Source organism: Cimex lectularius, unplaced genomic scaffold (assembly GCF_000648675.2).
Source record: "Cimex lectularius strain Harlan isolate CLEC.00 unplaced genomic scaffold, Clec_2.1 scaffold7, whole genome shotgun sequence".
Taxonomy (NCBI): domain Eukaryota; kingdom Metazoa; phylum Arthropoda; class Insecta; order Hemiptera; family Cimicidae; genus Cimex; species Cimex lectularius.
The window spans coordinates 2,872,637-2,899,974 of record NW_019392731.1 but is presented as its reverse complement, the minus strand read 5'-3'; the positions used below and the strand labels follow the sequence as shown (position 1 = coordinate 2,899,974).

The window sequence follows — 27,338 nt, the reverse complement described above, 5'->3', positions numbered from 1 at the left end:
TCGCTTCGCGTGCCTGATGCCTGTGGTATTTCTTCCTGGTTCCACCAGGTTGTGGACTCATTAAGGATCCATTTTAAGATGTAGCCTCTTTTGAGGCAGGATGCTAAGCCACAGTAGGGTTCACGACCCAGAATTGGATCTGTTGGAACTGCTGTCTATATATCACCTAAGTATTTAGTGAGGTAGGGAAATGTGAAAAGAAGTTGTGGTATTACTGTGTTTAATAGATGTGTTATAATTATGTCTGAAAGTATCGGGCCTAGGTTGATACTCACGACCAAATAGTTCTATGTAAAAATGATTGTTGTATTTGAAGTATCTGTTAATGCGGATCCTTCCATTATGTTAAGTGTCGGATCTGTCAAAACTCATAAACCTCGACACTCTCTCAGACTAATAATTTCCTTTTGAAATTCCCCTACCTACAACATGACAAAATACCTAACCAATATACTCAACAACATCACAAATAACACATATAACGTAATATCATAAATCAAATTCAACACAATTCTACATAGTCTAAATCTTCAACAATGTATCTCTCCTTTCCCTAGTAGTCCCGTCTGTAGTAATCCTGAAAGGCTAACAAGGCCCGAACGCCAAACTATTACCCCTTTTTTCCATCGTCGGTTTCACCTTAAAGATCCCCATAGAAAAATGAATTTTTATCCCTATGTCCTTCCACACTCCTCCAAAATAAAACGTATACAAACAAAAACTTTAATATCTCACCAACACTCTCAACACGACACACAACAGTGACACTTGTACCCAGAAAACACTTTGAGTGAGTACAAATACTTTGATTAAGTCAAATTTCTGGCATTGTATAAATTCATTTTTTCACATCCTACATGTATTTGTATAATTTAAACAATGTTTATAAATTAATCCCAGGCCCTGGAGATGATCTCAATAAAGATCGAAACGTTGGCACGATAAAGAAAATGTTTTCTAAACCTACATCACACCAGACCGCATCTCACGATCTCTACATAACTACTATTAAAATTTAAAAACCTCCATTAGTACTACATTAATGGCCTTTTGTTTCCCTAATACTTTAAACAAATATTTGATCTTCTGGTTGGACATCGCGGTACGTCATGATATAAGTCCTCTGTCCCCATGGAACATGACGACCGGGTTCAATTGCGGCTTATATAACTCTACATAAATCCTAAAATGTCAAAACAATAATTGATCCGATGCGGATAAATATTTATACAACCGTTTCTGTCAAAAAGAAGACTATGAGCAAATATCTAGATGAAAAGTTTTAGGACCTTGTAAACCCATAGATATAAGTTTTTAATCAGTTAGGGGGAGGCAGGTGATCTCAAAATCGATTTTCCTATAAATTTAATAATATAATATTTTAGAAGTTACGTAAGAAAAATTTCAAATAATATGAAGTATAACAACCGAAACATTCTTTAAAAATGTGTACTCTCTCTCTCTCTCTCTCTCTCTCTCTCTCTCTCTCTCTCTCTCTCTCTCTCTCTCTCTCTCTCTCTCTCTCTCTCTCTCTCCCTCCCCCTCTCTCTCCCCCTCTCCCCCGTTTCGCTTGATTCTTTTAACCGTCTTTATATCTCCGAACCAACCTGATCGTAAAACTAGAGGTTTATACAGTACAAAAATGGGATTGGTTAGCTACTGAATGTCTGGCCGTGTGTTACGGTGCATTTCTCAGTATTTCTTACCTGTAGAATGCCCTGCAGGTATAACCCTAGGTAGAGCCACCGATTCCCATCATCCTTTCACAAATTAGAATGAACTCAGTGGTTCAACATAAGAAGACAAAGTTAATTCTGAAATCGCACCTTCTAACTCATGTAGAACACAGCTCCCTTTTACCAAAGGTTTGGAAGGGATGTTCGGTCAGATATTACGTACCTGACCGAACATCCCATCCAAAATAATGATAAAACATTGAAAACACGGTTATTTATTCATCAATTAACAGCTCCCTTTGTTTTGTTTTTTAAATTATGTTTAAAGAAAATTGTATGTTATTTAAACCTTTCCAATTTCGAAGCTCTCTTTTAGTTGGGACTTTATTATTAAAAGCTTCCGGGATTAGTGTCCCTTTCCTGTTCGTTTAGATAATATTGATAATATAATTTTTAAGAGTTGGGACTGTGGACATAATACCAGTAAAAAAGAGCATTACGGGGGTCGGTGGCCGCAACGGTTTAGGCGTTGACACGACGTTCATCACTGTAAGGTAAAACCATGAAAGGTCCCGGGTTCGAATCCAGCGGCCCTGCATGCAAACCCGACATATTTATGAATGGGCTTTTTTTCAAAAACACCGGAATCCCGGGGGTTCGAATAACCTGGTAGTTGAAATAAGCTTGTACAAAAAAGGATCATTAATAAAAATATGTTATTTTAAATTAATAAGATAATTTACTTTATAATAATTTAATATTTAGCATTCATTAATTTGCGTATTAACTTCGGTGAAAACATGCTGTTGTTACAATGTTAACATTATATCATAACAATACAACCAAGATGATTTTACATTAAATTAGTAGATTATTTTGAATAATTTGTAGGATTAAAATGTCACGTTTTAAATGCACGCTTTTATTTTAAAGCTTTCTAAATAGAGCTACCTCAAAGCTTGAAATAATTTATTTAGCAACCTGCAATGGTAAAGCAGGAAAATTTTTTAAAAATATTTTTCCTTGATGGTTTCACCTATTCGGTTTAATTCGAAACTATTATTTATAATAAAGATAATAAATAAACTCTTAAAAATGTACTGTTCAGCCCAACATCATTTGGATTAATTATATTATAGTTCGTTAACAAAGCATAGGCGCTGTTATACGAGCTAATTCCTGCTTAATGAATTATTGACTAACTTCTCTTCTGGTTAAGTTACTTAGGCACCATTAGTAAAACAAAGGCGCAAGAGTTTTTTTAAACCCAAATTACAGCGGCAAATTACCTCTAACTGGACTACATGAATGTTTATGTTTCGCCACGTTATTCGTGTTCATTCGTGAAATTTTCCAACCAGTTCAAAAATCTCCCCAAACACTCTGGGACTAATTTCGACGGATGGCTGAGTGATTTCTACCTAATAGTTAATGGCATGAGCTGGAAGGCCAAGTTGAAACTGAAGTCTGTGTCGTCGATAGTTTCTGATCGTATTCCGGTCGCCATTATTAGCAAAGTGTTCACTTGGTAATTGCTTTCCCACTTTATGAAATTGCACTGATTACGGCCGAGTACCTTATTATTTCATTATTATAGGTATTAACCTGTTGGTTTTATTATTTTTTATTATAAATTTTGGTCATATAATAATAATATAAATTCAAATATTTACTAGGTTGTTTCGATACAAATCTATCAATTAATACAAAGCATAGATGATAATTCACTATCATTTCTATATTTCTAAATATTGGGATATTCATAAAGTAAAAATTTGAATGCAAATCCCCGTGAATTTTCCAAAGTGGGAATCATTAAGGATCACAACAAGAATTTAGAATATAAACTCCCTTTAGAGTTACATTACTGGGGCGTTTTTATCCTAAAAGCGTTTAAAAAAAAATTTAAAGCGGGTCATAGAAAGAATGTCCTTATTGACTCTCTCACTCTCGTTATTTATTTCTATTTCATCAAAACTTAAAAAATGATCCAATGTAAGCCAAGATGATGTCACATCCACGGACTTCATGTATGTAGTCGACGTATATACCATATTTTTGCCTTCATTTATAATTATTGTTCGATAATATTATCCACTAAATCTCCATTTAGGGTTCAATAATGAATTTGTTAGGATTTCTGATATTCGTTTTAATAATTACATTAAAAAAGACAGTACGGAAGGGATTATCCGTTATTGAGTCGAGAGAATGTAGGCAAATGATAATGAAATGATTACTCCGTAGGCATGGATTCAAATGATCTCCCCATGATTATACAAAGCTCCATAGTTTCATCAACTCCATTTTTCATAAGGATTAGTCTGACGTGTAAAAAGTACGGAAGCTTTTTTTTTGGGGGGGGGGTTCGATGGGTTAGTGATTCTGGTAAAAGTAGAGTTTTATCTTATCGATTAAGAATGGAAAAAAAGGAAGTTTCGTTAAAAATGATTGCAGCTGGAATTAATGGATTACGTATTGTGATCCAAGTTTCACTTTTTGGGACAATTATTTCCCTAAATTTATGGATTGTTTAATTATTCTTCTATGCTTTTGTTTATTAAAAATAAAAATTATCATATATATCTCTGAAGGATGCACTTTCTATAGATTTTCAGTATTCTCGGTGGAAGTTACATATGAACGTCCTTCGTGATCAGTGAAAGTATTTAGAATGATATGCCTAAAAGTTAATCAAAAGGCGATCTCTTGAAAATAAAAGCTTTGTTTTTTTAATTTCAGCTATAATTAAATAAAAGTTCTAAGGTGACAAAAATGGCATCTATAATCTTAAACGTCAAAACAGACCATTATAAGCTATGATTTATCTAATTCGTTTCTAAGTTCATTTATCACTATTAAGGAGAGTGCATAACATAACAGCCATTGATGTCTAGTTGTCGGCTATGTAATCCTGTGAACAAATCAAATGTCAAACGTTCTCACTCAATTCACACTCCAGAGAGGATTAATTTAATATAATTTACGTATTTATGACATTTAGTTATAGAGCCCGTTAGGGTTTAATCAATCTCGCATTGATCGGTTAACAATCATGATAGTTTGTCGGTCAGTAATGAACTAATTTCAGATAATAGATCGGTCTTAAACAGTAAGATGTTGTAATTCTGTAATTAATAATATTATAATAGATTTATAAAACATTTTTCATTATCGTATTTTGAAAAGAAAGAATATTTGCAGGATGCAATACCACAACTAGTAATTAAACAAATCTATTTATTTAAATAAATTGAATTTTTGTGCTTACCCAGAACATATTGGCAATATCTCGATATAATTAATATCAGAGCTTAATATTATGAAATTTTATTTTAAAAAAATCAGGGATAAGACCTTTCTTGATGCTACAAAGTTTCTAAAGTGAAAAATTCTACTGTCATTTCAAATAATGAAGGCAACGCTTTTATGCTAACAGTGAGGGGCCTTTTCTTAAAAATTAATTGGATGAAATTACGTAGGTAGAAATACATCGAAAAACATTTTTGTGCTGATTAGAAGATTATTTTTTTAATCATGCAAACAAAATGTAAATATGGTAAGAAATTATGTACATGGGGCACTTTAGAAGACAAGATGCAAAAACATTTTTTAAAAGTATAATTTGAACAAAAATAAATTACTACATGCATAATTATATTATTTAACAGGTTCAAATAATCTAAAGTTTGTTCAAACATAATGCATATTTTTCTGTAGAACACGTGGCGAACATTTCTTCCTTTTAAACTAATTCCCCATCCTCATTAAGTAGTACTTTTTTCTGCTTAGTTTTTTTAAAAATCCAAGTGCTTGAGTGTAATGAAAGTCGTTTTACCCGACTGAATTTATTTTGGGTCTGTAATTTAAACCTTGGTTGATTCTTTTTTAAGTTAAAAACTTGACTATGAGAGTTCGTGCATATCGCTAACCTTGCTTTTCCACAATTACACCATGAAATACAACGCATAAATAACTAGTCAGTAACTTAAGAGAAATAAAGCTTCGATTTCTCAGAGTAAATATAATTTAAAAAAAACAATTGCAAGTGTTTTATAGAAAAGTTCCGTTTTCAAGATTTGAGATCCAAAAGAAATTTTTCTTTCTATACACAAGCCGGGGCATTCACAAATGAAGTGTAAACAATTTCTAGTTGCTACAAAATTCCTCAGTGCTAATCATATCTGACAGACGAATCTCTGTTTGAAAAGGGTGTCAAAATCACACCAGTAATATTTGTGATTGTCATGTCTGAAAATGTAAGTAAATATTTAGTTACACCCTGTGAACAGACGTCACAACTTGAAGTGGTTATCCTACTTGTCTAATTGCATTACAAAGTCCATATTGACCGAGGTCTCAATTGTATTCCAGATATTTCCCTTTTTAGGTTACTTCAACATTTCGTAAAGTATTTCGTATTTAATAAAATCGTCTACAGTGAATTTGATTAAAATTTGAGTAAGATTTTCTTGGTTCTGTAAATACTGTCAGATATGGCACTTACTGAAAGGTTGTCCCTATTAACGAGCTCAATAGATGTACTTAATTTTTAAAAGTTCAGCTATCACTAATGTAAAATTTACTTGTCATTGCTAAAAACCTGATTATTCAGTTTAAAAAAAATATTCATTTAGATTTGTCAACTTTTATTAAAAAAAAAGAAAGTAAATACAAGGTAAACAAAACAGTCTCTTTGGTACAAAATTGAATATAAAAAAACAAGGCTTCAAAAAATTAAATGTTCAAAATGTCCATCTTCTTGAAGAATACAAGCCTAACATCCTTTCTTCTCTTCTGTCTTAATAGTACAGGATTCCAAAGAATCTTTTATGTATACTTTGTATGTACTTATAAGTTGTTGTTGTTGTGTTACGTACGTTTAAGTTTGTTTACTTTATGTAAATTTTCATCATTTTTAATAAAAGTTTTGAGAGCCTGAACCGAAAGGATCGTGCTACTCACTTTTTTGTGGTTAGAGTGATAGATTCTCTGTTCCATTCCTTGGCTAATATGCAAAGTTCATAAGGCCATTAAAAGAAAACANGTATATATATATATTTAATTGTACAATTGTACATGTATATTTATATTAATTAAATGTTTTTCAGCACTAAGTGCGAGGGGGTTGAAATGTCTTCACTGTGGGTAGCCTCTGTTTAAAAATCTTAATGAATATTTTTTTAAAACTATTTATACTCAAATAATCATGTTTCCAACAATTAAAAGTTAATTTTAAATTGGTGTTAAGGGAATTTTTGTGAAATTAGATATATATCTTTAAAGCGCCATAGTAGGCTGGGGCTACCATATCTGCCAGTATTTACGTAGCCAAGAAAATCGTACTTAAAGTTTAGACAAAAACTTAGGAAACCTGTAAAAAAAATTTCCTGTGAGTGATTTTGTATTTTGTTTGCTTAATGTAAAATATCAAAAAATCTCTTAACATTTTTAATTCCCTTTCAGTTAATGTAAATAAATTCACAGTAAGATTACCATTTAATCACAAATAGGGGACTTTATGGTATAAATTTGTGAAAGGTTGAAAAATATCAAATGTGAATTATCTCTAATACAATCGAGACTTTCAGACTTGAAACAATAGGGAATTTTTAGTATAATTTAACAACTACAATAACTCCTCAAGTATTGACGTGATTCTTGAAGCATTTCGTTTTATACGTTATGTAGTTTAGTTTCAAAACGCAAAATCTCTATAACAATAACTAATAGAAGTCATATAGTTATTACCTTGTTGTGCAATATTTTATTGCAAATTAATTTTCCCTGTTCCTATTTATATGCGCAACCGTTTCTTTGGTCGTGATACAGGATTTGTACGTTGTATTATATTGTTTGACACCGTTGTTTTTGTCCCGTTTTGCGGCCACACAGGCCGGCAAGAAACCCTAAACTACAATAACGTGAACCCTCAACAACGTGAATTACAATTTTACATTGTCTGGACAACTTTTTGTTTTCGTCAGATTTCGAAACAATAATGTTTTATTTGTTAAATAATTAAGGGAAATCCGCTATTAGTGAACAAGGGAAGCCTGTGAACCCAAGTGGTCAGTGGAATGGTAAAAACGCGGGCAAGGTCGGAATTGATGTAATCCGACAATTGCATTCTTATACTCAGACGGAGTTGTCTTAATTGAAACACTATACTTTTTTAATTATTTATTTCAATTTTGCAACTTAATTATCCTGTCAAGTTAATTCTGTTTCATTTTTAACACCGTAAAATGCTAAGCATGTTCATTAAACCAGGTTGTCATCATGTTAAAATAAAAATTGTACAGTTACTTACGCTGTATGATAATTTTGGATTAATAAATCGATGAAAAAAGGTAATATAAGTCTGCGACAGTGTTTTATTGAAAAATTAATGATAATGAATTCTTTCACGGTGAGAATAAGTTAGTCCAACATTGAGAACTTTCCTGTTTCGGCTGTTTCATTTCAAAACTTCATCTATCAAACAAACTACGAGAATAAATATCTCACCAATTCTTAAAGTCTCCGTGAAGATTTGAACTTTTTCGTTGTTTAAAAAAGAGTAACAAAAAGTTGGCATTACATCCTTCTATTGTGTTAGCATTTTAATTGTGTTAGACCTTACATGAAGAGCAGGATGTGAGTCAAATGAAATAATTAGAATTATACACACGTCAATGTTGTTTCTTAAAAAATATTCACGGACTTGACGTTTAAAAGAAAATATTTAAGTAGTTATGTACGAAAGATTAGTTAAAAATAGGAAATTCTACTACCCATTTTTCTCTTTACCGTCATCTAAACCCTGATTTTAATTTGTGAAGCCTTCTAGCTGACGGTTCAAACGGATTGTCCTTGTCCTAATTAAAATGGATTTTTAAAATACGAGGAGAGTTTCTTCATTTGAATTATATATCACGGATAGAGCGGATGGATGTGTCACATGGATGTCAAGTGCTGTTCTGGGGATGTAGAGTTCTTGTTTCATTTCTTGGCTGTATCTTCCAGGTGCTCTGACTTGTGCCTTTCCGTTTTTGGTACGCAGCGGTTTTCTGATTCTCATCTATAGAGTTACTCAACTCTGCAATAAAATGTCTCCTCATTAGTGATGCCCGGCTTGCCTGTTCTCTTCTATCTGAGTATCCAGTTTCAGTTATGTATTTGATCCCTTCTTGCAAGGCTATTTTTACTTTTCTAGCTTTTTTTTTCTTATATAATCTGCTCAACACTGGCAGACGGTTTGTTGCCATGCCGTTTAGTGAAACATGTATTTTATTTTTCGTTTTAATTGTAAACATATGTATTTTGATTTTATTAATTCACTGATAATAAAAACGCTTTCCAAAAAAAAATATTGCGATAGACAATAATAATAATAATAATAATGTAAATTTCTCTCAATTCAATAGCATATATAATAAAGGCACCGTACATTCAGTCAATACAAATTCTGTCTGCCGGAGGTCTATTATATATCTGCAAAACAATAGTAAAATACGTGGACAACACACACACGCACACGCACACGCATGCACGCACACACACACACACACACACACACACACACACACACACATACACCTTCCTTACTTCGTCTATCACTTCCCTGTAACCTTACCTTTTCACGCTCTCTCTCTCTCTCTCTCTCTCTCTCTCCTTTTTCCCCTTTCCCTTTCTCTTATAAAGGGTTAAGCGTTGTTATATCAAATGTGACTACATGTTTTTGGCGGTGAGCTCTCGAGAATGACCTCCGGGCAATAAAAGTTTAATTAACGCTCTCAAATGGATAATGGAAACGTTGCGTTAACCAAAACATGTTTAATTGGGTTGTTTGTGATTCATTCTCAACGAACCGGATAAAACAGTCCGGTTAAAAGGATTACCGGATAACAAATTTTACGTTTAGATTTTGAGACGCTTTTAACCGTTTACTTTAATCATATGTCATTTTGTTCTTCGCAGCTTTTTTACTATCCGATCGCTATGAAAATTATATTAAAAGATGATTCGTCCAAACTGTATGAACAGCCATTCGTCTTAAATGATGAAATCTGTACATAGTGATCAATTGTACTAGTAGCTTCTGAATCGGATCCCTGATTCGCTAAATATCAGGTCTAGAAATCTGTCTGCTCTAGTTGTACAACTCCCTACCGTTTTAACATCCTAGCAACAATAGATTGACACCTACTTGGGAGAGGAAGATCGAAATTCGCTATTTCAGTTATTAATTAACCTCGCCAACTTCTACGACAATATTTAAGATTCTTAAATTTTACATAATTGGCAAATTATGGATTGAGATCATAATTCATACGAATGTGATAACAACAAATCGTACTGTTTATTCTTTTGGTTGAGGGCAGGGAAGGATGGTTTAGAAATTACATTTATTTTGATCGGTGGGATTCAATCTACAGGAATGCTTCACGACCTCGAAATCCAAACCCTCCTGAACGATAAATAAAACCTTGTGAGAAAACGAGTGATTTATCACTTACCATTTTCCTTCAGGTAATAAATACAATCCTTTCTCTCCTGGGTGATGGAGTGATGTCTCACCGAGGTTGTTGACAAAACACACCCATAAAAAATGTTCCTCGATTGTTAACATGAAAGGTGCACAAATAGCAACCATTTTTTAACTCTTTTAACAAATAAATTAGAACAAATTGGAAATCTGGTTGGGCTCACAAAAATATATTTCTATAAACAGTATATCACCCTTTTTTAATTTATGACAGTGTGATTTTTTAAACCTTTCAAATAAACCAGAAATGTTAACATTTTAACTATACTAGCAGAATAGTATTAGAATCTCAAATTTTGCTGGAATGGTTCGACATCAACCTTCAAACTACAAACCTTTGATACAACTCTCTCATTACCACTAAATACAAGTGTACGTACAGTTTCAAAATATTTAAAGAACAATTTATAGGCACTTTTTAATCTCATTGATAAAGGGGAAGCAACTGTTGATTTTAATATACAAGGAATGCACATTTTATTATCTCTCTTATTTTTACATATGTATATTGCAATAAATTATCAATGCTAATCTACAATACAGTACCATATGTACTGCAATATTAATAATATACATAAAATATCATTTTTAAAATGATTTAGTATTATTTATTTCATTATATTATCTTAATTAGTTTATTTATTATATAACATAACGTATTACATAATATTATTATACATTGTATTATGGAAAAATAGAACCTCTGGCCGACTGCATTATTCATCTAACACAAAAGCTCTCAACTTTAATGCACCCAATATAAATTAAAATGAATTATTTAGTTTTTCATTATCCCAGCTGCTATTTAGTAACCATACGTATTATCAATGGAAACATTTTGGAGCAAATAATTTTCATGTAAATAAAGAGCAGAAATTCACCTGAAGAAGTGGTTGAAAACGGAGCCTGTGCATCGGTCGATGTAAATTGAATAGAGATTACACTGTCAACGTTCAATTAAGTCTCTTTTGTACGTCGTCACTTACATCACGATTATATTATGTATGAGTTGTTTTGTCTTATCAAACATATGCAGGATCGTATTAAACAAGATTAAATCTATAAAAAGTTCTATCAGGGATGTGGTACAATTAAAGGGTATCGTTAATTTATCGACTCTTTGTTCAGTATTAGTCTTCATCAGAGGACTCAACAAAACTATACTCTGTCAGAAAAGATAAACAATACTGGTACGATGGAGGATTTCAGTCATCACGCGCGCGCGCACACACACACACACACACGCGCACGCACACACACGCACGCACGCACGCACACAGGGTGTACTTTTAGATGGCCCGGCTGAATTTCTCTTGAACCAATGACTCTATCATAAAATACGTGTTTAATATTTTTCAGTTCAATTTAAAATTTTTGGCTTTTTTGTAGAAAAATTATACAGCGTACATCTGGCCTAATTCAACTTCAAAATTTCAGATACGACCCTATACAGCCTGACACATTATTTTAAAGGATTTTTTACGCCGCAAACAATAAGCCTGTCTGGATATACAAAGTAAATATTTTCGCCAACCATTATATCACTTCCGCCCTTTCCAGTAAAGATTTTCCCGTTTTGCGTTGAAAGGTAGTTGTGGATTTAAGGAATAATTTAACCGAGCGCCCTTCTGAAGAGGATATGTGCTCGTAGTTTCCCATTATCGCTGACAGTCACTTAAGCTAATGTGCAAGTTGTGTTCTTTGTAAAGTATATTTTGTTTCTACCCGAGTCATATCGCTGTTTTACCCACGGTAAATGGGACGGTTATAATTTATATGTAAGATCCACTTTGTCAAGCAAAAGGTCACTTGGCGTTTTCATGTCCTTGCGAAGGGTCACAGTAGCCTGGACAAAACCGCAAGGACCTGCCTCCTACATTCCATTTTAATAATTGAATATTTTGAATACAATACCTGCTCTGGGAAGTTTTGATTGATGAAAAGAAAAAAAATCATGATAAATATTTGATAATGGGACATCTCATCAAATCGTATCGGCTGATGCGGAAAAATGTATTTTTTATTCTGAATATTTGGCATTACAAACACTATTCTGATTTTAAAAAAGTTAAAATTTTATCTTAAAAAGGCTTAGCCAAAGAGAAAATAAAAAAAGAAGTTTATTTCGAATGAAACAGTACATTTATAGGTTTCAAGCTCTGTGCTCCAGTTTATAAATGTCTAGTAAAAGTATGACTTGCATTTTTCTCCTCTCTGCCCCATTTATAAATCCCATAGATGCAAACTTGAGAACAGCATTTTATTCACCTACTTCTTGAATAATTTATCTGTTTTACTAAAACTTGTGGCTGTTAAGTTGTAACAAAAGTCCTTGCAAGGAACAGGTTTTATTGAAAAATGAATATCAAACAATAATTACCCAATAAAACCTTAGCCATTATTGTCGACTACTTTACAATTCTATTTGATGGTTGTGTTTCCGGTTAAAATTTCGAAAAAGCACGATCAGGGACCAGCCTGCGTGAGATCAGGGATATAAGCAGGGTGTGGGCATTTCGAATTCCTTCCACTTTCGAGAATATTGTCAATGACAAATTAGATCATACAAACTAGCGTTATCTTAATTCAGAGTTACTTTTTTCGGTTGATGAAAGATCTTTTAAATCTCCATATCTATCCAGCTGTTGAGTATAAAGCTCTGTGTCAGCCGCCTGGAACAAACTCAAAGAGCATAACGTCTTTATAGTTAAACCAAACGAAAATCGTCATCTTTTTACAAACCGATCACTTGTATACTCTGTAGTTACCGGGTATGCTTATTATGTACAGGAATTCAGCAATATAAAAATTACTTTCCCTCCTGATTTTGTTTGCGTTTTTAATATGTTACTTTTTTTCCAGTGATATGGGATGCTGAGGTGTGAGATGTTGTTGATATGTTCTCTACTGATACTAGTCTGTGAGGTGACGTCCCACTACACATCCCAATGGGCTGCACATATCGAAGGCGGACCAACGAACGCAAGGAGGATCGCCGAGATGCACGGTTTCACACTTTTAGCTGAGGTCAGTTTGCAATTTTAAATAAATTATTTAGGCCTTTTTTGAGTTTTCTCTTCGCATATAGTGTTAATATTAAGTTTTATAAAATTGTGATAACTGACGTTAAATAGTTGACTATATGCGCACACGTCATCTTAACGATGTAACGGTGATTATAGATCTAGGTCCTTCTTATTTATGAAGTCCCAGTTTTTGTTTCTTCTCTTAGTATGTCATATTAGCTTCATTTGTCATGATGTATTATAATATGAGACGTCTATGTGATAAAAGTAACATTAAAAATAAATAGTTGATGGAATAATTTATATGTTATACTCAGTGTGAAAATGGCCAAATTAAATGAGTCAGAATTAGTAATTGTTTCAGAAGTAGAATCATCATGATAAAAATACACACAGGAGCAGAAAGGAATGAATTTATTTTCAACTATCAAAGCTGAAAAGGAATTACAAATAAAAATTACGAGATTCAATGTAAAATTTTAGTTGGAATTACTAAACGAGCAAATGACTATTAAATAAAAGGTTACAGGATTATGGGCTATGGAGATAATTGTGAAAATTGCTGATGTTAATTTCTTGATTTTTTAAATTTTTATTAAGAATTTTTATCGTAATGAGGTACGGGTGAAAATTGGATTTTTAAAATACAAACGATCTCTTGCAAAAGGTATAGAAATACATAAGGTGGACGAATTAAAATAAAACTTCATTTTATATTTGGAGCGGCAGATGGACACGTAGCCGAGTGGCTGGCGTGTTAGATTCTTGGCTTGAAGACCCAGGGTTGTGGGTTCGATTCCCATCGTCGCCTATGAAAATTTTTATTACACTCCCCTTACACTGTCTTACCCGTCTGTGCATCATTTCCCATAACTGTTCTATACGATTCACGTCAGGAGATTGTGCTGCTGCCTCATTGTGGTACATCCTCCAAGTAATGGGTGACACCAGCAATAAGCGGTCGAGCATTATCGTGCATTAAATGAAGTTGTCCCCAATAAATGTGATCTCAACTTCCAGAAGAACTTCCTCAATGTAATTAGTGCCGTCAACGATCTATTCAGTATGGTAATCAGCTAGTTATAGGCACGGACGTTGATTCCACCCCCTACCTTAGTAGGCTGTCTTTGGAAAGGTGTGACCCATTTTGGCACACGAAGCAGTGTTCTCCTCGTATTCTGCACAGACGGTCTCAGTCATCCGATTGCCACAATCCAGTGCTGGTCTGGTGAAGAGAACTCCCCATTTTTCAAGTGTACAAGCGAGATGATTTGCGAATAGTCGCCAATTTGCCGCTCCAGTAGTAGAGAACTTGATGACGTCTAGAGAATAGATTTTCTGAGGAAGCCCCTCTGTTGATGTTCAGCTCACCCTTACAGTGATGGTTTAGTTAAGTGATGGTTCCGTAGTGCGGTAAGGGCAATAAAAGGCCGTGTCTAGCCGTCTACATCGCGGTCGACCACTAAATTCTCTTCGATCGAGACTTCCGATGGCCTTAAAAGACTGTAGACCACACGGATGGTAGAGCGCGGCACACCCAGGCTATATAAGGGACGCTACGCACTTAAATTGGCCAAAGCACCTGCCCGGGCGAGATCTCGATTTAAAACAATTCTTATAAGAAAAAAAATTATTGTTTTGTCAAAGAAAACAATTTAAAACAAACAAACAATTGATTGTGGAAAGGATGAAATTGAGAAACTGATTTTCTTTATTTTTCATCTAAAGGATGTCGAAGGATTAGTAACATTCCATAAAGGTTAACGTACTGTGTAATTATTCATTAAATTAAAAACCATCGGATTTGCATACTGAAATTTAATATGTTCGTTCGGTTGCTATAATTTTCTCATAGCACGAACAAACCTTTCCACGAAGTCGCGTCTATTTTGGGCATTTTATTAGAAAATGTACAAAATTTCGATTTGAGTTACGAACTGAGCCCTTAGCAATAAAAATACGAAAAAGACGGGCCTCATGGGCTTTTTTGATGAAACGCTTTGTTTTTACGAATAGGTTCATTGTGTACTACTGCGAATTACTATATTTTCCATTTACTACTTTGCCAGTAATATTATTTACAATTATATATAATTGCAAAAAACATTGTAATTGCTAAAGAGAAATTTAATTCAGATTTTTTCTTAAAAAATGGATAAATTCGATGAAATTGGATTAATTGTCAAATAAAAATAGAATTGGTGCATGTTAGCTCAAAAAGGTCCAAAATTTGCAATTTGTTTGAGGTTATGCTTTCTTGGGTCATGAAACAAAGAGATATATGGTGTACATTCTAAGCTTTAGAAGACGTGAAACGCATGCAAACAAAATATCCAATAACACAGAAATCCGGTCTCTAATTACCAACTCCTCTCGAAGCTGTAAAGGATTTCCAATTAAAAATGACTAGATGCAATGCAATATTAAAGTACGTAATAAAATAAAACGTGTTTAATCTGTTAGTGGGCTATGCGGATACCTTTTCTAAAGTTGCTGATGTTAATTTCTTAATTTTTTTTAATACATCTCGCTGAGGCAAGAGTTTCTTATCACCTAAGGGCTTCATTCACTGAAGGGTTTTCCAAGAAAACAAAACTTCGGCAATGTTCTGGTGATGCACTTGATAGCAGTAACCAGCCGGGTGCCCTCCGAAGAAAATAATTAGTTTGGCGGGGACGGCACACTCTCCGCTTGCCATTCCGGATTGGTCATTATTTACAACGTGAAAAACAAATATAGGCACATAATATAGTTCGTGTTTCCCCTCTTTGCAGATCGTTTATCTTACCAGTGAGTTTCCCCTCCGTATTCATTTTCTACATTTCTAATATCTGGGCAGGACCCTTTTTTGTTTTGAACGCCAGACCCCCTGTGGGAGAATTTGAATGTGTTGTAAATTAGTGTTTGATTTCTTATATTAATGTCTCAGCATGTTTTTTCCTTAAAAAGTGGGCTTTCTTTGTGCGGTACGCATCGGGTAAATGGAAACGGATAAGAATACCCTTTAATATGTTTCTGTCTTTCCAACAGCCTAGCGACAAATCTTGCTTGTCTTGAGGGAAATAATGCTGAGGTCATGCTATAAATCCCCCACTTTTTTTAACCCTGGAAAAACTCCAGCTGAGAAAAACATGAGCATGCATGGGCAAATTATTGTAAGCGTTTTTCGTTAGTGACATTACCACAACGTTAAAAACATTTAAAAAATAATAATAAAATTGTCTTGTCAAATCTAAAATTTTGTAAAATAGGACAGGTAGATTTTCTTCGTAGCACAACTCACCGTAAACAACGCAAGTTTAGGTAGATGTTGAAAATGCTATGGCGATAAGATTTGCTAAAAAATGACCCAAATCCAAACTCCCGGATAACAGAATTTCCAGTAGGACGTCCGGACCAGTTCGGAAGGGAAACTTACGACACATTACGTGATCTTTATCGTCATCCTGCAGTTAGTTCTCGGCCTTGACGTACTCAATCTGTTGTCAGATAGAATAGACACTAACGGTGTTTTGCGGTTGCACTGCTTCCTCATCCATTCTTATCGTATAAGAAACCTGCGCGTTTCCGCTGTCTTTGATTTAAATCTTATTCATAACACAAGAAGATACTATTGAAGATTGAAGTTTTGTCTTCTTAGGTTAAAATATCCTGCAAATGACTCAACCAACCTCTAACCAACATTATTAGAAAATATTGTAAAACATAAATAATCATACAACTTATTTTTACGAAATTGACTAGAACGGGTTTAACGATCTTAGTTATTGTACGTACTTGTTTACCATATAATTCCATTTATCATAAAACTAACAATATAAAATTAAGAAAATAGCAATATATCGAATTTTTGGTTTACATTTTATTGAATTGTCTATTTAGTTTGTCTGTCAGCAGTTAGATAACCTCTTCTTTGTGCGCCAGAATCTCTGATAAATGTTAAAATAATCGACAGCTTTGACAACTCTGTGTGTTTTTAATTCTCCATGCTTTTACTGACCTCCTCCTTTCTCCCTTTGGGTCTGTACTTAGCCTTTATGTAAGTATTAAGTAATACCCGCACTCCCGCAATTAAATGAAACGAGCTAAACGCCAACGGCCGCGAAGTAATTGCAAAGATCGTGGGATCATGCGCTGCAATTTGTTCAGCCCTCAACCTCTTCGCCGAGGTCCGAACCAGTCTCTATTTGCTGCTAATTTAAGAAATGAGGATGATTCACCTTGTTCCACCTGAGAACCCTGAGAACTAAATCTCAGCTATTCCCCATCACAAAAAATGTCAATATTGTCCTTACTAATGCCCGTATGTATTTATAATTTAAAGTGAAGTACCAGAGACTTCTTCCCTATTTGTCCGACTACAAGAACTGCTACACACGCACACTACATCGGCCAGTGTAAAGTTTGTTTCATTATTGCAATATACGTAATATGTTTTCGATCTGGTCGAACATAGGGTAGCAACACCTTTCGACTTATGTTCAACTTATTCTCTTCATACTTTGATGTCATTGTTTGACTTCCAATAACAAAACCAGAAATATCTCGTTTCTGTTTCCTTCTATACAAAACTGCCATTCATCCAGTATATATTCGTCACCATACTACAAAAAACTTCATTCACATTTCTGAAAACTGGAAGAACCTATGGAAGCGACACTTCGCGTAGCCCTCGCAAAAAGAATTACGTTCATTCTTTGTTGTCATATAAATTCGTTCCCAAAATTGCTTGTAAAATCTTTTTGGACTTGAGGGACCTATAGAAACAACACCGTTCAACTTTGGGTCATCATTTTTGCTACCAATAACAAGTCAAGAAAAAATCTCTTTTTTTGTTTTCTATCTATAATAAACGACTATTCAGCCAGTATGATTACATCCATTTATTACAAGAAATCTCATCTTAAACATTTATTTCATCTTCTTAAAAATTGGCAGGACTTACTGTAGTGAAACTTTTCTTAGATCTGACGAAGCAGGTCCCAGAGGAGTTTGTTTCGGGCACCTTCCCTTCACCTTTTGATTTCAAACTCAGAGAGATATCTGAGTCGTAAAGTTTCTAAATTTACTACTTGGGTGTTGACCTCGTATCTCCTATTTTTTTGCAATCGCCAGAATAAATTCGACCGCTTCATTGGAGGAAATCTGATTTCAAATGCTCCTTTCACCTCCTTGACAACTGGAGATACTTCGTATAGCAACACTTCGGTTCGTCATCACGAAACACTAGTTTCAAACAACGAACTCTTTGGAAGTGTTACCATTTTCTTTGATGCCATTGTTTGGCAAGTCCAGAAATATCTCAGCGTTCTAAAGTTATTGAACCTCCTGGGGATTTAGGATGTGATGGATATTTATACTAATTGACAAATGTAGCAAAATCTTTGTAAGTTCAATCATAATCCTTTCATACTAGCGCTCTGAATAAATTTTTACGATGGGGCGGTGTATAGGATAAAATTATTTTTTATAATTCGTGGTGTTCATTAACGCACGATAACAAAAAACACTTAGGCTGATAGTGTATTTCCAAATGATAGATTGCTATACGAAAATGTCTACGTTTGTTCTTTTCTTTTGGGCTATAGTTGAAAGATGTTGTAAAATTTATCCTTGATGCATGGATCATTTTGCCATCTGGTCACCAACCGGTGCTAAAGAAAGGTCATGTTTATTAATTTTGCTCGTTTTAGCCGATCCGTTGTAACAGGTGTCTTCTAGTACTGGCTATGAATCTTCAACAAGGCGTTTCGAGTACGTCACCCTCTTAAACACCTGCACACCCTTGATAATCTGCTTTAAATTTTTACAATTGCCTATATATGAACAAATTTAAAAAACACAAAAAACTGTGGTATAAAGAGTGATTATTAATAAAACCTGTATCACAATAATATTTATTTATTTAAAAATTTCACAAACCAATTTACAAAATCTTTATCCTTAGGACTCAGGACTTCATAGTACAGTACCCTGGACGGTTGAATATGTCATTCGCCGATTTGTCAACGCCCACTTGAAAACGTAAAAACTATTTCTATTTCATTGAATGTTTAAAATATGTGTGGTGATTAGTGACCGTTAAAATGTCACTTCATGTGTTAAACTAATGAATAATTAGTTTAAATTATAAGTTTCACACGAAAATTTATAGAATGTTGAGTGATCTTTTTTTTTTAAATGAACAAGTTATACGCACTGTTTTCGATTATGTACCATTTGGAAAATTAAGGGAATTTCCCCATTTTTTGCCAACGATACCCTAGTTTAACATAGTTTATAATTATTTGGAGATCGTGAGATACGGTCAGGTATGACGTAGGTTTAGATATTTTCTTTATCGTGCCAATGTTTCGATTTTTATGGAGATCATTATCAGGCTCAAAGTGTTTTTCTGTGTAGATGTGTCATTATTGTGTGTCGTGTTGAGTATGCCCTCTCTACAATAACTGCTCGAAATTTTTAGCGTTCAGCTGGTATGGAGTGACCTGATTTTTTACAGAATAGGTTCAGGTTGTACTTAAGAACAAGCCTGTCACATATGTGCTACATTGAACATTTGCTATGGGGGGAAAATTTTCATTAATTTAATTTTTTTGAAACCAAAGTTCAGTTTACTTTGATAGTCTGACGCTAAAAATATAATATATAAAAACGAAAATGATTGGCATCGTCGGTGGTCCGGCGGATAAGCCCTCACGTACAAAGAGACGTAGAAAAAGGGTCATCTTCACTCGAATAAGTATAGACCTTGCGAGTTGGCACACGACACTTACTTTTACCCCGCGTATGTCTCCAGCCTGCAAATAAAAGGTGGCCAATGTGACCCACCTAATTGAAGGGTTAATTCCTCGGCTCCATATAGAGAGCGCGTAGGAAAGTCACCCGATATGAGAATCGTTTCCACTGTTCCGATTCTCGGAGGAAACAGGGTTGTTTTATTGTATTTATAAAATAATGATAATTTTGTGTCACTAGCGTGTGTTGAGCGAGAATGTATTTATTAGCTTGAATGTGTAGTGTGAGAGGATCGATGTCGGACTATTGAATCCATCGACCCTCAATTAGGTTAGTTATATAATAATAGGTGTAAAGGAGGAAATCAAGTACTCCCTACATAACCTGCAGGAAATGTAAGTTAATAAGTAAGAATGAGAGTGTGATTTATTTAGGAATTGATTGGGTCGTAGTTGAAATGAAACAATCTGGAACCCAACCACGGCTAATGGACGGGCAATAGTAAAATTTCATCTCTTAAGTTTTTTAGAACAAGACAAGCATGAAACTACTACATACACATGGTACATTTAAAACTTAAAAATTAACAATTAACAGCAGTTATATAAAAATAACGCACGAACAATGGCACGTGACTTAAATCGCACAAATCAGCACAGTCTGGATAGCTAAAACGCGACTGACAGACCAACGCAGTGAGGCTAGGCAGACAGGATGATCGGTAATTACCAAATTATAGGTCCTTCGCCCTGGAGACCAAACAGAGAAATCTCATAATTTATAATCTCTTGGTTAAAATACTTTTTGTTCAATGGGATTGCAAAAAACATTTATAGTTTATTGTTGTTCTTTTAAGAAAGTTGAAATCACATAAGAGAAATTAAGAGTAAAAATAATTAATTGCTAATAAAAAATATACTTTATTAAATACACACACTACTCCAAATTTGTAAAAACTAGATCAAATGAAATAAACAATTTTAACATTTGTGTTTACCACCAAAACAATGGTGCATTTGTATGACTATCCTTTAGGTTTAAGTGGAAATTACAAAGAAAAATATGCGATTTAATGTCTTACTATTTTCTTTTCTCCAAATGCACAAAGCATATTCTTAGTGTTTGGGCAAGCCCTTGACAATACTTGGAATGTCTCCATTGTTTTAGGATGCACTTGGGTTTAACGATCGATCTTGATATCACATCTTAAGCTTTACTTACACTTGGTGTTCTGCACTATTTTACCGAACGGTGTAATTATCACGGAGTGTGCTTTCAAGACGGTCGTAAATTTTTATTTTATTACTATTTTTATTCGAATGGCTCAGATTCTGAAATTACATGAGACCAATGCCAAGTGTCAATAATAGAGACCTAATACCTACCACTTTTATATACGGTCCATTTTTTATTTTTGATGTGTAGTGTTATTTTATTTTTTTGTTGTTTATTTTTGTTTATGTAGTGCCATAGGGAGAAAATGTATTAGAAATTAACATTTCTAGAACAATAATTTAAATCAACCTTAAAGCTCTGATGTAGTAGGAATACTTAAAGTATATAATTTGTTTTCTTATTAAAGAAAAAGTGATGGATTTATAGTTTACAATTTATGATCTTCCGTGTCATACTTCATTATTTTAGTTCAAATCTTTACATAAACGTGTCATTATTGAATTTATTCGAGCAAAAGCAGAGTTTCTTATAGTCGGTAAATTACCTTTGATAAATATGTCCGGTTTCGGACGAAAAATGGTCGGGGGAGTTTCATACACAGATCCTAATTGCATGGGCAACCTGAGGCAGACCTCTCCACATGTAAAAATAAACATAGGCTGAGGGCAATAAACTTTAGAAAGTTTATTTTTAACACATTCGTGTCGTTTTACTCGAGAGCTTTCAGATTTTCCAGACGGAGTCACTGCTAATCAAATTTGGAAGAGAATTTCAATTTTCTCCGTTGAAAGAAGAACGAATAGAAGTGAAAAAAAAGAATAAGATTGGAAAAAATAGTTTACATGTTATAAGTTAGAAGTTTTAACAAAAATAGGAAGTTTATTTTGTTTAACAATTTCGCACTTATAGCCTGACCAAAGCCAATTTGAACATCGCAAACCCCGTTCACGTTCGGCTTAACTGGTTTTCGCCAGGCATCGTTACGTGTCAATTTAACATAATTTCATACAAATTAATTTTCATGTTCTGAAACGAACGTTCAGAACATGAATAGAACGTTCCGTTAACAAATCATTCTGTAAACTTCAATTATATAGGAGTGAAAAGGAAATAGTTTTCTCGTTCAACTATCCCGAACTGTTCCCAAAACAATTATCTGAACTTGGAATGAAACGATATGCTCTTGTTTCTTCTATAAGGCAATAAAAGAATGAACTCATGCTTGATTTTGTTACTGTATAAAAAGATCAGAAACCAAGTAGATTCTATGATTCGTAGTATCCAACTAGTTCACCACGAAGTTTTTTATTTTGTGCAGTCGGTTGTATAGCTTTAAAAAAAAAGAACTGTTCATCTGAACAGCAGAATTATTAATGATGATAAAACGCTAAGATTTAGTAAATTTACGAAATGTGTGTAAATAAGAAGATACTTTATTTTTCATATTAAATCATGTTAGCTCATGTTAAGTCATGTTAGAGTCCCATGATAGTTTATGATTAGTTGCCATCTACCTAATTCTCTACTATTATCCTTGGATTTTAATCGCGTAAAGTTTTTGACTACATTACTTATTTTACCAATGTATCAGACGGTCTTCCTTTAAGGAACTGGCCGATTGTCTTGAAGAGGAGGATAGGAATCTGAAGGAGCATAGCCAGGACTACAGGGTCGATAGAGGTTGGCTGTCTGTACAGGTTGTTCCGTGAAATTTTTAACAAGTCTTTCTGGCTCCAACTCATGTTTGATCCGTTCTTTGAAAATACCGACATCATGGTCGTTAACCGACAGCTGGTCGATCAGCGACATAAAGATTTAGCTATCAAACCCACTCGATGGTAACATGTTATGGTATGGTATGGTTATTTTACGTCATTTTGGCTGCCTATGCTCGTTGTTTTGGTCAAACCAGTCAGTGGTAGATGACACCTAATAGATCAAAAACATGGATTGAATGACACAGCGAGAAAAGGAAGTGATTGAAAACGACCAAACTGCAGGTTCACCACTGCGCGCAAACCTCCAAGAGTAATCTTAAAGAATTCTTACCTGCTAATAGATTTGCTGTGGCAATCGTTAGATTGGGATAGTGTGTGAGTTGCAGATAGCACAATTCTACTGAACAAGCCAGACGAAGTAAAACATGCTGTATACACAGCTTTTAGGGCTTTATTGCATGAGTTTTACACGTAACTTAGTGTAAATCTAAACATTAGTGAGGTTAATAAAAACGTTCGTTACACGCAGACTATGTTGATATTGTCTTACTGGACACAGCTCCGTATGTTTAAAAAAATTATAGAGCGTTTTTCTGTGTGCTCAGAGAGGTGGAATCTATCTATTAATCTAGGTCCAAAATAAGATGTTCCGAATCGATGGAAAACTATATAAAAGTGAAATCTGGAAGTATCTGTAGATAATTTGACCCATAAACTGTCATTAACCTAGCAACTTGATTAAAAGTTGGTATTTAAGTTGAATTTACAATGTAATTATATTCAAATATTCATTATCACTATCACAAACTCGCCTTCCAAAATTTTTAGATGATTCAGTTAATTAAAGGAATTCCATGGCTTAGTAATACATACATATAAAATGACAATACCAAAATCCGGAAGGAAATGTATGCAACAAGGGCATGACAGATGGATTAGTAACACAAGTACTTTTAGAATTTAATAATAGTTTATGAATTAATACCCATAAATATAGGATTCATATTTTATTCAACGAAATATAGACAAATGACAAAATTTCATTGCGTAAAGCACGGGCCATTATAAAACTTGGGGGTCAACTATTCTTTCTCAATTATAACGTCACCAGGTCAGATGCTTTTCAATGCGCCCCCTTTAATAAAGGAGCTACTGAAAATTTTGTTCTGTATATTACATTATTTAACAAATGTGTATTTTTTTATGTTATATCGCTTATGGAATACAAATCAGAAATATGAGTCAATTTAATAGCGGAATTTAATTGTTTGGTTAAAATCCCTATATATGTAAGCTGTTAGCTTTATTTATATTTATACGCTTAATTTTAATTCTTTTTACCTTGTTTTGCCTTTAATGCGTTATTAAGAAGACCAGTACCTGATAATAAATGGTTAGTTAAATTTATACCATCGCTAAATGATTTTCCGGTATTTGTTGAATTTTCTTTCACACCACATAATTAAATATTTTTTTATTAAAACAAATAATTTTCTGATCTATGATTATTCGGAAATCGTGAGATGCGGTCTGGTGTGATTCAGGTTTCAGAAAAACATTTTCTTTATCGTGCCAACGTTTAGATCTTTATTGAGATCATCTTCAGGGCCTGGGATATACAAACATTGTTTAAATTTAACAAATACATGTAGGATGTGAAAAAAAGTGAATTTATACAATGCAAAAAAATATTTTTTTTATTCAAGCAATGTTTTTCTACTCACTCAAAGTGTTTGTTTTTCGTTACGCTGGATGATGTTCTCCTTGTGATTGGGTATGATTTTGGATGGAAAAACCAATTTTTCCCCCCTAGACAGGGAAAGAATATTAAAGCCCGAATTTCCGAAAAACCCACTTCCGGAATGTTTATTGTTATGAGGAAAATAATTATTATAGAAAGGATGGTATAAAAAACAGAGAATAATCATGCAGTTGAGGTTTTCGATAAGTAATGAAATGAAATTTTATGTAGACGAAATTAACATGTTCTAGTTATATAGAAATTAGTAATGTATGTAATTTTTTCACAGAGGCACAGAATTTAAGGTCCTGCAGTATTAATGAATAAATACAAATAACTGTGAAGCCCTTATCATTCATGCCTATTTTATGTTATTTTTAACTTTTTTATTGGCACGTATGTAGCTTATACAATCAACAGTTACCAAAAACTTGTTTGATCTTAGTTTCGTTTTATACTGAATGAATCTACAGTTTAGTAGTGTTTAGTCAAAGTGGCAAGCGTATCCATTGATTGGTTTACTTCTAATCCATGTGTTATTGCTTCTTCTTGTGCTTCATTATAGCATTATGAGTTATTATTTCAATTTGTGACTCAAACTCCAACTTCAACTTCACCGTTTGCTTCAACCGTTTGGAAACTTGTTTCGCAACATACAAATTTATCAAACCAGTTCCGAAAAATCCTTTGTGTTTTATGGTCTGGATGTTTTTGTAACATGTAACAGTATTAGCATTTCATAATTCATCGACATTTTCATTAAAACGGTGTTTATGAAATGTTAGATGTAGGCTCGTGCCATTGACTTTTTTATCTCGACTAAAAACCTTAATTAATTGTAATATATTAATTGGTCAAGCGGATCACGAAATTAGTGAAGTTAGAGGTAGAGTTATACCGTATGATGGGTTTTTATTTACAAAATAATATAGTAAAGGGTTAAAACGGTTATTAATAATATTATTTGAAATGCGGGTAGCTGACAAATTTATTATAATTTAATAACTAAAAACGTACAAACGTTGAAAAGTAAAATTAAATTTTGATATATAATCGTATTTTTGGGACGTTCCGGGATTTTAATGACATGCAAAAAGGATGGAAATGTTATTGTGCTTAATCTGGTGACCGAATGCAAAGCCGGTATATATACAATTCATTTGAGATATTGTATGCGGCGGTGCCTTTTGTTATTTGTCGGCCGATCACCAGGGAGGCCAAACAACCCAAACCACATAAATTGTGTCCCAGGAAGACCTTAGAGCCAGGAACCCGACAACAACTTTCATATAAAAGGAATAACCTAGGGAGTCTGGGGCGATAAATTGGTCCTTTTCTATTGTCAAGGAGGGATCCCCATTTCTATACTCAGTAGGCAATTTGCATCCCAATTCATTTGTAATTGGAACTTTGCTGTCGATCCCGAATACTTACTTCTACTCGTTTATATCGTAAGAGTAATTTACATTTTTTCACTACTTTGGAGGGGGGATCATTTTCCTTTCTTTATAACATAGAAATTTATGTTATAAGTTATGTTATTTTACATGCTACAGAATAACATTGAAAGTTATGTTATTCATTCGCTCATTCACTCATTCAAACGAATTATACTAATTTGAAACGATTGATTTTATACTTCTTGTACAAAGTGAGATTGCTGACATAAGTTATATGCCGCAGGTATTTAATTAAAGCCACTAGATTTCTGTGATTAATTAATTTTTGTGTTCTTAAAAATTTTATTTACAAGGTTTTAATAAATTTAAAAAAATCAACAACATTACAATTTAAGCTTGTGAGGTTTTTCTGTCTGATCTGTTGGGTCATGAACCTTTAATTTGGTAGGTACCGATCATCCTGATCTGTGTTGGTTTGCCAGACGCGTTTCAGCATTTTTGCATCTTCAGCGATGGTTCCGTTTTAGTTTTCAATATTATTCCTTTTATAAGTTTGTAACAAACCCATCTTTTAATACGGTCAATTGAAACTGCTAAACATATATGGATTTATGTTATGAATATAACCACCAACTTAAATGAAACTGCTATTTAATTTTATAAAAAGAAAACCAACCTTGTATAGGGGGCTTGAATCTTTATCAACGATTTAATAAAATTTTGGAGATTCAAATGCAGATGATTATAAAAACTATGAGTTGTTTGGTTAATCAAGTTAATTTATTTTTTCGTTATTCTCTTATCATTTGTCATCCAAATTTGCCATAATTATGTAATTCAACTTAAAATTCAAATAAATTGTTACGACATTGTGTTAAAAAATTAAGTTTTGTCTTAAAATCAATTCTGAATCCTGCCTATTTTCAAATTGTCTTGGTCATTTTTGTAAAATTGACGTAATGATTCCGCACGTGGAATTGTTAGTAACTATTTGAAAAAGAAAAATTTAATTTTTAAGAGATGATTACTTAATATTTTTTCTAGGCTGAGAAGATTTTGAGAAAACGAGGGGACAGTAAGAAGTTGATCCCATGTATATCTATCGTTTTTAAGAACAAATTTTCAATTAATTTTCGCCATTCTTCACAAAATTTAATGAAGTTAATGAATCCATATATGAAAATGTAAGTTACCATTTGAAACTTAAAATTTCGATTTTAGTTTTTTTAAATCTGAAAAACAAAAAAAATTATTGCAGTTTGAAAGTAGAACTGCATAGAAACTGTCTAATTTTTTCTAGGGTGAGCGGTTTTTGAGTTTAGATAACCTTTTA

At 33.5% G+C, this 27,338-nt stretch overlaps 1 protein-coding gene across 2 annotated transcripts in view; it reads left to right on the top strand.

Annotated features, from left to right (window-relative positions):
- Positions 1–27,338, top strand: part of LOC106663869 (furin-like protease 1) — a 418,429-nt gene that overhangs the window by 14,284 nt on the left and 376,807 nt on the right. For both annotated transcript variants that reach the window (XM_014389073.2, XM_024226794.1), the window contains exon 2: positions 13,069–13,233. In XM_014389073.2, the coding sequence (XP_014244559.1) occupies positions 13,078–13,233 (156 nt within the window). In that variant the 5' untranslated portion in view covers positions 13,069–13,077. The remainder of the gene's footprint in view (positions 1–13,068; positions 13,234–27,338) is intronic.